The 12,362-nt window shown below is 45.4% G+C and overlaps 1 protein-coding gene across 4 annotated transcripts in view; it reads left to right on the top strand.

The window, feature by feature from the left end:
- The window catches only part of DOCK11 (dedicator of cytokinesis 11), a 199,830-nt gene that overhangs the window by 105,044 nt on the left and 82,424 nt on the right, over nucleotides 1-12,362 (top strand). For all 4 annotated transcript variants that reach the window (XM_081792433.1, XM_081792431.1, XM_081792430.1 and 1 more), the window contains exons 24-28: nucleotides 4,870-4,988; nucleotides 6,781-6,850; nucleotides 6,933-7,058; nucleotides 7,650-7,721; nucleotides 9,025-9,171. In XM_081792433.1, coding sequence (XP_081648559.1) covers nucleotides 4,870-4,988; nucleotides 6,781-6,850; nucleotides 6,933-7,058; nucleotides 7,650-7,721; nucleotides 9,025-9,171 — 534 coding nt within the window. The remainder of the gene's footprint in view (nucleotides 1-4,869; nucleotides 4,989-6,780; nucleotides 6,851-6,932; nucleotides 7,059-7,649; nucleotides 7,722-9,024; nucleotides 9,172-12,362) is intronic.

Here is a 12,362-nt window from a genome sequence, read left to right as displayed (position 1 = left end):
TTTTAACGTTTATTTATTTTTGAGACAGAGAGAGACAGAGCATGAACAGGGGAGGGGCAGAGAGAGAGGGAGACACAGAATCTGAAGCGGGCTCCAGGCTCTGAGCTGTCAGCACAGAGCCCGACGCGGGGCTCGAACTCATGGACCGCGAGATCGTGACCTGAGCCGAAGTCGGCCGCTTAACCGACTGAGCCACCCAGGCGCCCCAGGAATTTTTATTTTAAATGAAATCTCTACAGGATTTCCCTTTGGATGTATGTTATTACTTAATGATGTTCTCAGGAGACCAAAACATGTGTCTCTTTTTTTAAAAATTTTTTTAATGTTTATTTATTTGAGAGAGAGAGAGACAGCGTGAGCAGGGGAAGGACAGAGAGAGGGGGGGACACAGAATCCAAAGCAGGCTCCAGGCTCTGAGCTGTCAGCACAGTGTCTGATGCGGGGCTCGAACTCCACAAACTGTGGCATCACAACCTGAGCCGAAGTCAGACGCTTAAGTGACTGAGCCACTCGGGCGCCCCCAAAAATGTTTGTTTCATTTCAGAGAGGTAGTATGACATGAGACCACAGGTATGGGTTCTGGAATCGTTTCACCGAGCTTGTGTCCCAGATCTGTCCCCTATTAGCTCTGTGATTGACCTTGGCCAAGTTACTGAACTACTCCAAGCCTTGGTTTCTTCATCTGTCACACAGGGATAACCTGTGATGCCAACTCGTAGGGTGGTTGTGGGGCTTAAGTGAGATAGGACATCCACCATATCGTAATCACTCGGGGTACACTTATTTCTTGAGTGCCTTCTATGGGTCAGAGACCTCATTCTGAGTGTTTGGAATATAAGGAAAGAAAGCAAACAATAATCCCTGTTGTCAAGAGCTTACTTTCTTGTGGAGGCAGATGGAAAATAAACAAGTAAATGAGTGTGTTATATATATGTACATAAATCTAAATATGTATAAATATGAGCAGCTTGCTTGGTGTGTCCAGCGGGACTTCCAGAGCGTTGCAGGGCTTTGAACAGAGGAGTGACATGGCATGATTTGGGTTTGTTTGGTTTTTTTTTAATGTGTGTTTTTGAGGGAGAGAGAGAGTGCGAGTAGGGAGGGGCAGAGAGAGACGGAGACACAGAATGGGAAGCAGGCTCCAGGCTCTGAGCTGTCAGCACAGAACCCGACGCGGGGCTCGAACTCACGGACCGCGAGATCACGATCTGAGCCAAAGTCGGAGGCTTAACTGAGCCAGCCAGGTGCTCCTGTGATTTGGGGTTTTGAAGTATCATTCTGCCTACCATATTGGGAAGATACTGTTGGAAGGGTAGAAGCAGGGAGATGGTTGATAAACGGTGGCTATTATTCTTTAAAAAAAATGTTTTTTTTTTTGATTTTAGAGACAGAGAGAGTGAGAGTGCCTGAATGGGGGAGAGAGGCAGAGGGAGACCTCACGACAGAGCCCAACATGGGGCTTGATCCCAGGACCGGGCCAAAAATCGAGAGTCGGACGCTCAACCGACTGAGCCACCCAGGTACCCCTGTGGTGGCTATTATTCTTAATTATCATAAGAGTATAACTGTCATCCAGCTTTCAAATCCTTTCCTCGGGTAACGTCTAGAAAGCCAGCTCTGTGTACGAATGCTTAGTCTGTTAAGATCTTTGGCTTTTCTTCCAGGGGGGAAGCTCCATAAAAGTTTTAGCAGAATGGAATGGAGCAGAGCATCATTTTCATATACTGGTATTCTTAAAATGGAGTAAAAGAAACGCACTCCTATTTGTGTTTTTAAGGGTGTGGAATTTCTGATATTTATGTGACCTTTGCGCGCCCTCTAGTGGCAGTGAGTGAAATGCCACACGATTGCAGAAAGAGCGGAACGCCTGTATGGACCGTTTGCACTGAAAGGGAGTCTTGAGATTTTTTTGATGAGGAAACTGAAGCCCAAGTAGAGGGGATTTGCCTGTGGTCACTCAGCTAGTCAGTAGCAGAGCTGAGCTCAGCCTGTGACACATGGGTCTTAACTCCTGGTCTCGTGTTCTTTCCATCAAGCCTTGCTGTCTGTTGCCCCTGTAAATGGCCTTGTTTTACCAAGTCACTTAACATCTACTTATGTATGGAATATTTCCCCTGATGCTGCGAGGCTTGCAGAGAAGAATAACTGAGGGTCATCGCCCATCTTAAGACCATTTGGAGAGAAAGGACATACATAAATGAAATGACAATATAAGTCATCAGTACAAATGAGAGTCGAAAGCAAGATATGATAGATATCAAGTGCATGGTACAGGCTGGTGTGCTGAGGGCTCAGGGAACTTAGGAACCACTGAGACTACAGGCCTCCCATCTTAATTGGTTCCTTATCTTATTTAAAAAATTTTTTTAATCTTTTTTTGAGAGAGAGAGAGAGACAGTGCGAGCAGGGGAGGGGCAGAGAGAGAGGGAGACACAGACTCCCTCTCCAGGTTCCAGGCTCCGAGCTGTCAGCACAGAGCCCGACATGGGGCTCAAACTCACAAACTGCAAGGTCATGACCTGAGCCGAAGTTGGACACTTAACCGACTGAGCCACCCAGGCGCCCCTGTTGGTTCCTTATTTTATTCATTGATCTCGTCATTCACCAAATCCTTACTGAGCACTTCGTATGGGCCAGATATTGATGAGGGCACTAGGAATATAATGGGGAACTGTTCAGACTACATACCTGCTCTAGTTGGGGTACAGAGAGTATAAACGAGTAGTTTTAGATCAAGATAAATGCTGTGAAGCAAAGAGAACAGGTTAACGGGGTCCGACGTGACAGGAGCGCGTTCTAGACGGAGTTGTCACGGAGGGCTGTCTCAGGAGCTGATGCCTCAAGCTGAAAAGAAATAGATGAGAGGAAGACAAGCATAGGTGATAAAGCCATGGCAAAGGAGAACAGAGTATTGCAGCAGGTGTAAACATCTCGCGATGGCATGTTTGAAAGACAGAAGGAAAGAAAAGACGGTGTAGCTGGAATGCAGGGAGCAGCTGGAGGGGGCAGGTGGCATGAGAGGAGCTTGTCGGGGTACATCTAGGAATGGGGGGCCCTTGACAGCCTTTTGTTCGTGGTTGTTCTGTTTGTAACAAGGGGGGAAAAGAGCACTCTAGCGCTGTTGCATCGAGGATAAATGACCGAGGAGCGATACCGGATTAGTTTTGCATTGACTGCCCATCTCTCTTTTCTACCTGATGTGATCCCACTTGCCCTTTAACTCTCCTCCTCTCTGAAGCCTTATTGAAGACCGCGTTGTTTCTTCCTTTGTGCGTTTTGTATAGACCGCTATTTGTACACGTTGCCATTCGTATTGCAGATTTAGTCCCAGGTCTTTACCCCCCCTCCGGCCCCCCTCCCCATAGACCGTGAACTGCTTGATGGTGGGAACCAGGGCTTTTTTTTGGTGTGCTTGGCATTTGGAAGGTCATTCACAATGCCTTTGTTGAATGAGTGGGATGAGCGGCTTCACCGAAGTAGGGGTTTGAACTTGACTTGGAAAAGTGGCTGGGATGTGGCCACACACTGAACAGAGGCACCAAGGCAGGAATGCATATGATCTACTCACAGAGCAACCAAGGTACCAGTTTGGCCTCATGAAGAATGTGGAAAGTGTTAAGGCTAAAAACACAGGTTGGGTCTCAAGTGATCTTGAACCCCAGGCCAGGGTTTCTCAACCTTGGCAATATTGACACTTTGGACAGGTTCATTGTCGTACGTGGCTGTCCGGTACACTGTCGGATGTTTAGCGGCATCGGTGGCCCGTGCCTGCTAGGTGTCAGCAGCCCCCAGTTGTGACAACCCCAAATGTCTCCAGACACGGCGGGACGTCCCGTTGGAGGGCAGAGTGGCCCCTGGCTGCCAAGCACTGCCCTAGGTCATGGGGAGGCATCGCAGACAGGAGGTGATCTGCTGTAACCCAGTCGGAGGGAGATGAATTTGGAAATGAGAGGTGGGGGTGTGGGGAGTAAAGAGAACCTGTAGAGGCCTCCTAGGAAACGATTAGACTATTTTGATTATAGGTTCAGAGGGGGTGATGGCAAGTAAGGCTGGAAGAGAGGGGGCAAAAGGAAGGAAAACCTGGAAGGCTAGGCTATGTACGGGGGCCTGGGAAAGAGAAAGAGTGAGTTCCTTAGGTACAGAGACTTGTCCCCTCCATCTCTGTATTTCCCACAGCACAAAACCTTGAAGGGAGGTCGAAACAGTGAGACTTGTTTTCGCCTTCTGGTTGGCTGGTTGGTTAAATGATTGAGTGAATGCCTGAGTGAATGAAGGAACGCGGAGAGAAGGGAAGGAAGAAGAAAGAAATGTTACAGATTCCGCCGCTTGCGTCGTTTCTGCGTATATGTGGGCACACGGCTTCTTTTTGCCGTTAACGCACCTACCGCCAGAGACAGGGTGTTAGAACTTGGAAGAAATGTGCTAGGAGGATGTCTCAATGTCGTGCGGCCTCAGCTTCGTGGGTGGGGCCAGTGGAAAGCCGATTATGTAGAGAAGTGCACTTGATTGAATCTCCCTTCTCAGCAGATTGACCGGTGGTCCCCATTCTGTCAAAGACACTGCCTGCTGGGACGTGTCGGTTTCCGGAGACTCCGGCGGTCTTTGTTCCAAAACCCGTTTATCCCAGTCATACTTTTTTATCTTCAGTAAACAAAGTGTCTGATGCGAAATAAACTAAGAAAATCTGCGTGCCCAAATAGAGACGTGGCTAAAGGAGCTAACCGAAGCGCCCTGTCTTACAAAGCTCACGTTTACGTGAGCTTCTCTTCTAGCGAGTACACCTCTCATGACTTGATTCTTTGTTGTTTCACATTGACAAGTTACGTCCTATTTCTGTTTGTTTTCGTAACTAACAATGGCTTATTTTAGTGTTTGCATGCCATGGAGATCCAAGTGATGATACAGTTTCTGCCTGTAATTCTTATGCAACTCTTCCGAGTTCTCACAAACATGACCCACGAGGATGACGTTCCTGTCAACTGTACCATGTGAGTTTCGACCCTATAATACGGAGAAGCAACTCTTGTCCCTTTTTGTGTTTCTGCATTTCAAATACAAATTGATCTTCCAAACGAGAACGCAAAAGTCAGAAATCTAATATCTGTTCTCTCTTGTTTCATGCTTCTCAGACTGGGGGACCTTGTATCCCCAGGGATAGATGGTACCAGAAATCAAAGGACAAACTGAATGTGTTTTCCTCGACCAGGGGTTCTCAAACTTTACCGCATGTCAGAATCACCCAGGAAGCTTTCAAAGATGTGTGTGCCGAGACCACATTCGTACCAGTGAAACCAGAATATCTAGGGATGGAACTCAGCGTCAGCAATTTTTTTTTAAAGTTTTCTAGGTGATTCCATAATGCAACAGAGTTTGAGAACCATTGCCCTAGACCAGCGTTGTCCGATAGAACTTTCTCCAGTCATGGAGTTGTTCTACACGTGTGCTGTCCAATATGGTAGCCATTAGCCATTTAGCTACTGAGCACTTGAAATGTGGCTAGCGTAACTGAGGAACTGAGTTTTCTGTAATTTACATTTAGTTAACATGCAGTATAACATTGGTCTCAGGTGTACAATTCAGTGATTCATCACTTACATCCAATACCCAGTGCTCATTCCAACAAGTGTCCTCCTTAATGCCCGTCACCCATCTAGCCCGTCGCCCACCGACCTCCCTCCGTCAACCCTCAGTTTGTTCTCTATATTTAAGAGTCTCTTATAGTTTATTTCCCTCTCTCCTCTTCCCTCGCCCCTTCCCCTATGTTCATCTGTTTGAGGAACTGAATTTGTAACTGTAGTTCATTTTAATTAAATAGCCACAAGTGGCTAGTGGCTCTCATGTTGCACAGAGTCGCCCTGAACCATGAATTTTTACTGAAAAGGATAAAAGATTATTATTTTTTTATAGAAACAAACAAGGATCTATGGTAGAGTTGAATGGAAAATGCACTGAATTTTGAAACGAAAATAGGATACTCCAAAGAATTGAGAGCTCAGTGCTGGATGTTTCTGGCTTTGCTGCTTCTGCCGTTGCCACGACCTGTCCCAGCGGGTCTTAAGCTACGGCCCTGCACACCGTTTGCTTTGCTCTGCTGTTGGGGCTAGTTTGCTTGAAAACTTAAGAAGCATTATTTTAGTCCAGAGGTTGTCCAATATGGCTCCCGCACCAGCACCGTCAGTATCACCTGGGAGCTTAGGGGAAAACAAAAAACAAACAAACAAACAATACCGCTCATCGTTGAACTTCACCCCAGAGCTACAAAGTCAGAAACTCTGCAAGAGGGGCTGAGCAATGTGCCCTCTAGGTGATTCTGATGCACGATAAAGTTTGAGAACCACTGCTAGTCTCGTATATGAATTTTATATTTACTTCTCATCCCAGGTCCTGTCATTACACCTGTCTGGTCTCTCTCTTCCCTTCCCCCCATCTGTTGCCGTGCTTTCCATCTTTCTCTTCCTTTCCTTTTACTCCCTGGAGGGGACTTCAATATGTACGGCACCCGAGGTCTTGTACTGTATAGAAGCTATGACCATGCTTGAAACGCGTGCAGAACAGAAGCGAGGCATCTGGGTTGCCCAACTACAATGCCCTTGTTTTGACCCAGGAAATGTTGTGCAAGGCCCCGAGCAAGTTCGATGCCGAAATCTTGGTCGGACCATCTTAGGACATCCTATGCAATCCTCTGACTTTGAATTCTTCAGGCAGTGTGGGGATATTTGGGGGGTTAGATACTCCCAACTGTGGTAACTCACATGCTGATTTCTGTGAATGTGTTTGCAGGGTTCTCTTACATATCGTTTCAAAGTGCCATGAAGAAGGCTTGGATAATTATTTAAGATCCTTCATCAAGGTTTGTGGAATAAGCTTTCTCTGTGAGCAGTGTATTTTATGTGAGGATTCTGACTTAGGGCTGCATTTTCCTGCATTTGTAGTATAGCTTCCGACCCGAAAAACCGAACGCGCCTCAGGCCCAGCTGATACATGAAACTCTGGCCACTACGATGATCGCAGTGTTGAAACAGTCTGCTGACTTTTTATCGATAAACAAACTGCTAAAGGTAAGGAACCAGGACACAAGGAACCATTTCGGTTCTAGTCTTTTCGTCATTTGCTCATGTGACCTTCCCCCCCCCTCTGTTTTTTTAGTGTTTGTTTATTTTTGAGAGAGAGAGAGCAGGGGAGGGGCAGACAGAGAGGGTGACAGAGAGAATCCCAAGCAGGCTCCACGCTATCAGCACAGAGTCCGATGTGGGGTCGAACTCGTGAACCCCGAGATCCTGATCTGAGCCAAAGTTGGACGCTCAACCGAGCCACCCAGGTGCCCCATCTGTAGAGAATTTAAGAGCAATCCTAAGACAGACTAAAAGTTGGTTTCCTCTCAGCACCATGTGTAAGCAAATCCAAATAAGGTCTGTGATAAGATGCCCCTCCCCACACGGCAAACATTCCCACCACATGCCCTTTGCACCTCACCGGCTGGCGCTGAGGTGGTACAATATTACCTTGTGCAACTTCGATGGTGAATTGCGATCACTTTAAAATGTTAAAGTTCAGAGATAAGGTCCATACTGATTTGTCGAACTTTGCTGAGCTTCAGGATTTGGGTAACTATTAAAAATTGATTTTATGTATTTGTTGGTTTATTTTAGTACTCGTGGTTTTTTTTTGAAATTATTGCAAAGTCTATGGCCACATACTTGTTGGAAGAGAATAAAATTAAGGTAAGTAGGCTAAGAATAATCTATGTTTGAAAATATTTATTTATTTTGACAGAGTGCACGAGCAAGGCAGGGGTAGAGAGAGAGGGAGAGAGAGAGAGAGTCAGCGCAGGGCCTGACGTGGGGTTCGATCCCATGAACCATGAGATCATGACCTGAGCCGAAACCAAGAGTCAGACATGTAACAGACGTAGCCATCCAGGTGCCCCAAGGATAATATTTAGCATAGGCAAAGAAGGCTAATCCTGTTCACAGGTAGCAATGATGCACAGATCCTCTTATACCGAAGGGCTCTTAGCCCTTGACTTTGTCAATTTTGCCTAAGAAAACAAACCAAAACCAAACACCAATGGATGTATTGCATGAATCTGAGGTCTGACAGTTCATACATTTTCAAAGTCCTCAGAGGCTTGTTCACATGCATTCCTTCCTTTTTGTTATTTGCCATGTAAAATGCATTTTCTTTGAAGCTTGCCTTTTATCTTGTAGCTTAGAAATGTCTATGTTGAAACATTCATTTGGAGACCAAGTACCAGATCAGAAATCACCTCTTAGAAAGGTCTGACGCATGTATGACGTTCAAAACACCTTCTGTAACAGATGTGTTTCTGGAATGTGGCATATACATTGAGTTGTATTTTTAGATTCTCATAAAAGTACAAAGAAATTTTCTTAGTTCTGGCAATTACAGAGTCGAGATTTGTGAAATGTAAATATTCACCTATTTCCCGTTTTCGTCAGACTTTTCACAGAATGGGTTTGCTGAAATTGTGTGTCAGGAAAAAAAACTGGAATGAAAATCTGGGATGTGGGTAGATCTCAGGAACATAATTCCAAAGTTGTTTTTTTTTATTCTGAAAAAAATTTTTTTTTAACGTTTCCTCATTTTTGAGAGTAAGAGGGACAGAGCATGAATGGGGGAGGAGCAGAGAGAGAGAGAGAGAGAGAGGGAGACGCAGAATCCAAAGCAGGCTCCAGGCTCTGAGCCGTCAGCACAGAGCCTGATGCGGGACTCGAACTCACGGATCGTGAGATCATGGCCTGAGCTGAAGTCAGACGCCCAACCGACTGAGCCGCCCGGGCGCCCCCAAAGTTGGTTTGTTGATGATTTCAGTCAGTTCATTATAGTTCCTCTAAGGATCTGAAGTGTATGTTGAACTAGTGATGTCATCTTTAAGTTGGGAGAAAAGTTATACTCCAGTTAAGAAAAGCCACATTTATATCTAGCATGTGTTTGAAAATAAAAATAGCAATTGATTTAAACCTTTTGCAGCTCTGACTCTTTGCTATGTCTGTTTGATTTAAGCTTCCCAGAGGCCAGAGATTTCCAGAGGCATATCATCATGTCTTACATTCATTGCTTCTTGCGATAATTCCCCATGTGACTATTCGCTATGCCGAGATTCCCGATGAGTCCAGAAATGTCAATTATAGTTTGGCTAGCTTCCTGAAGGTGAGTTAAAGGCAGCCAGAACATGGTGAGGAGATACTCTTCACCAATGTGGTCTTTTAAAGCCAAAGAAAAAAAACTACCCACTTTCTAGAGACTCAGCTAGGTCTTTGTAAAATGCGGGAGAAACTTTTGACTGAATTCATCCATCAGTTTAGTAAAACAGCCAGGTTTGATCCCTCCCCCCCCCCCCACTGAAATGCCTAATTAATTAAATCAGAGGTCCCATACAAGGGTGGCTTAGCCAGAAGGCATGTTTTGCTTGTTTCACGGGATGTTTTTTCAAATATATTAATTTAGGTGCCTTTAGACGAGGCATGTACTTTCTAGGTTGCCACAGGCCCCACCACTCCTTAGTATACCCTTGACTCTTTATGCATTTAAATCACTTCTCTGACCCCTGTCGGCCTTTGAGTTTGCAACTCTGGAACGAAAGCAACCTGTTTGCTGATGTAACCGCAATCTACATGTTATTAATCCACGTGAGGGAAGATTGTTCATTTTGGTCAGCGAGATGATTTTGTTTGAGAGATACCAGAAACTCCTATATGGATGAAGAACCACGCATTTATCACTGTTCTGGTTTATCGTAGTTCTAGTTTTTTGGTACGTAAAGGGCAGTGCTAGAATGTAATTGTTCTATAAAGCGGGTGACAATATTTGAGTTGTTGCAGAGAAGGGGCACGGGTTTGTAAATGTGCTTACTGTTTGCTTGCTCCTTTCTACTACCCCTCTTCTCCCAGCCCTTCCTCATATCTCAGCCTCACGTAAAGAACCTCACGGTCGAGACTCCATCCAAGCAGTTTTCGTGTCTGACGTACCCTTGTTTTCCATTTTTTTAAAAATGTTTATTTATTTTGAGAGAGAGAGAGAAAGACAGCACGAGTCAGGGAAGGGGCAGAGAGAGAGAGATAAAGAGAGAATCCCCAGCAGGCTTTGCACTGTCTGTGCAGAGCCCAACACGGGGCTCAGTGTCACGAACCTTGAGATCATGACCTGAGCCGAAATCAAGAGTCGGACGCTTGACCGACTGAGCCACCCAGGCGTCCCCACCTATCATTTTAAAGTAAATTAAGGAGGACGCTATTTGAAATGTAAACTCTCAGTTTCTCCCATGGGGTTTAAACTTGAAAGCTACTATGTAAAGGGAATAAATAGAACACAGTTGATGTCATAGCTGTATTTACTTCATTTGAGTCACCATTTGCCTGTCTTTTCTGTGAAGATTCAGAGACAAGAGGCTGTCTCAGAAGTCACATTTCTTTTTATTTTATTTTATTTTATTTTATTATTTTTTATTTATTTTTATTTTAGAGAGAGAGTGTGGCAGAGGGAGAGAGAGAGAAAGAGAGACAGAATCTTTTCTTTTAATGTTTATTTTTGAGAGAGAGAGAGAGAGGCAGAGAGAGGGAGACACAGAATCCGAAGCAGGCTCCTGAGCTGACAGCTCAGAGCCTGACACGGGGCTTGAACTCATGAACTGTGAGACCATGACCTGAGCCCAAGTCGGACGCTCAACCGACTGAGCCACCCAGGCGCCCCTGAAATCACATTTCTAATACGTATTCAGGGTAAAGTGTGATGATTGTTACTTGGAAAATAGAAACAAACTACAGTAGCAAGACCAGAACAGGAGGGTTTATGACCAGGAACTATGACCAGGGCCGAGAAGAAAAGTTCTTCTAGAAGAGTTGAAGCTGTTGCATGTAGAGGAGGGTCCACGAGCAAAGACGGAGAGATACGTGTGTTTCCAGAATTGTTTAGGGATGAGCAAGCCTTGTGCGGCAGAGAGTTTAGGATGGAAGGCGTTGAATGTCCGGCTAAGGAGTTTTGGTTTTGATCTGTATGAATGGAGCAAGACCAAAGATTTTTTGTTGTTCACCCGTCCTTTCCATGCCCCTGTGCTACTTCTTACTGTGCTGTATTTTAATTATTTGTTTACCTTGTCTGTCTTTACCCCTGGACGGGGGTGAAGACCATGTCATATTCGCGTTCGTATTTCTCTAGAACGCTGTCGCAAGCACAGTGAGAAATGAGGTGCAAGCATAGTGGGTTCCTTCTGTTTCACAGGAATAGGCTAGGCACTAGGGAGAACATAAAGAGAAAGAGAGTCTTCCTGTTGTCCTGTGTAGGTAAAATCATAGGGAACTAATAAGTACAAAACAAGCTAGCGTAGAATATAAATGCTTCAAGGGGCTTGTGGGCCGGGGTGACTAAGGAGGATGGGATTTCCCCGGGACATTGAGGAATGGGTAGGATTCGGCAGAAGAGTGCTGGAGTTACTAGCCAGGCCTGGCATGATGAGGAGGAGAATGACCCGCAGGCAAGTGTGAACAGCTATTAGGCCTGTCGCGGAGGAAGGATGTTGTTCGTAAACCCAAGTTAGGTAACATATAGTGTAATAATGGTTTCAGGAGTAGAACTCCGTGATTCCTCACTTACAGACAACACCCAGTGCTCCATCCCAACAGGTGCCCTCCTTAGCGCCCATCACCCACCCAGCCTATTCCCCCCCCACCCACCTCCCCTCCAGCAGCCCTCAGTTTGTTCTCTGGATGTAAGAGGTTTGCCTCCTTCTCTGTTTTTTATCTTATTTTTCCCTCCCTTCCCCTATGTTCATCTGTTTTGTTTCTTAAATTCCACGTGAGTGAAGTCATATGATATTTGTCTTTCTCTGCCTGACTTCTTCCGCTTAGCGTAATACATTCTAGTTCCACCCACGTCATTGCAAATGGCAAGATTTCATTCATTTTTATAGTTGAGTAATATTCCATTGTATATAGATACCACATCTTCTTTATCCATTCATCCACCCGTCGATGGACATTTGGGCTCTTTCCATACTTTGGCTGTTGTCGATAGTGCTGCTATAAACACGGGGGTGCATGTGCCCCTTCGAAACAGCACACCTGTATCCCTTGGATACATACCTAGTTAGTGCAATTGCTGGGTCGTAGGGTGGTTCTATTTTTAGTTTTTTGAGGACCCTCCATACTGTTTTCCAGAGTGGCTGCACCAGTTTGCATTCCCACCAGCAGGGCAAAAGGGTTCCTCTTTCTCCACAGAGGAAGGATGTTTTAATAGGCCAAGACTTCACGGAACACAGAGAGAACCTTCTCTTTGGGTCTGAAATGTTTACATAGCCAAACCCCACTTTTCGTCGCTAGCTGACCACCATATACTTCACTTAGAGC

This window comes from Panthera onca, chromosome X, assembly GCF_046562875.1.
Source record: "Panthera onca isolate mPanOnc1 chromosome X, mPanOnc1 haplotype 2, whole genome shotgun sequence".
In the NCBI taxonomy this organism is placed as follows: Eukaryota; Metazoa; Chordata; class Mammalia; order Carnivora; family Felidae; genus Panthera; species Panthera onca.
Note: the sequence above shows the minus strand (reverse complement) of the source record. Positions and strands in the feature narration are given on the sequence as shown.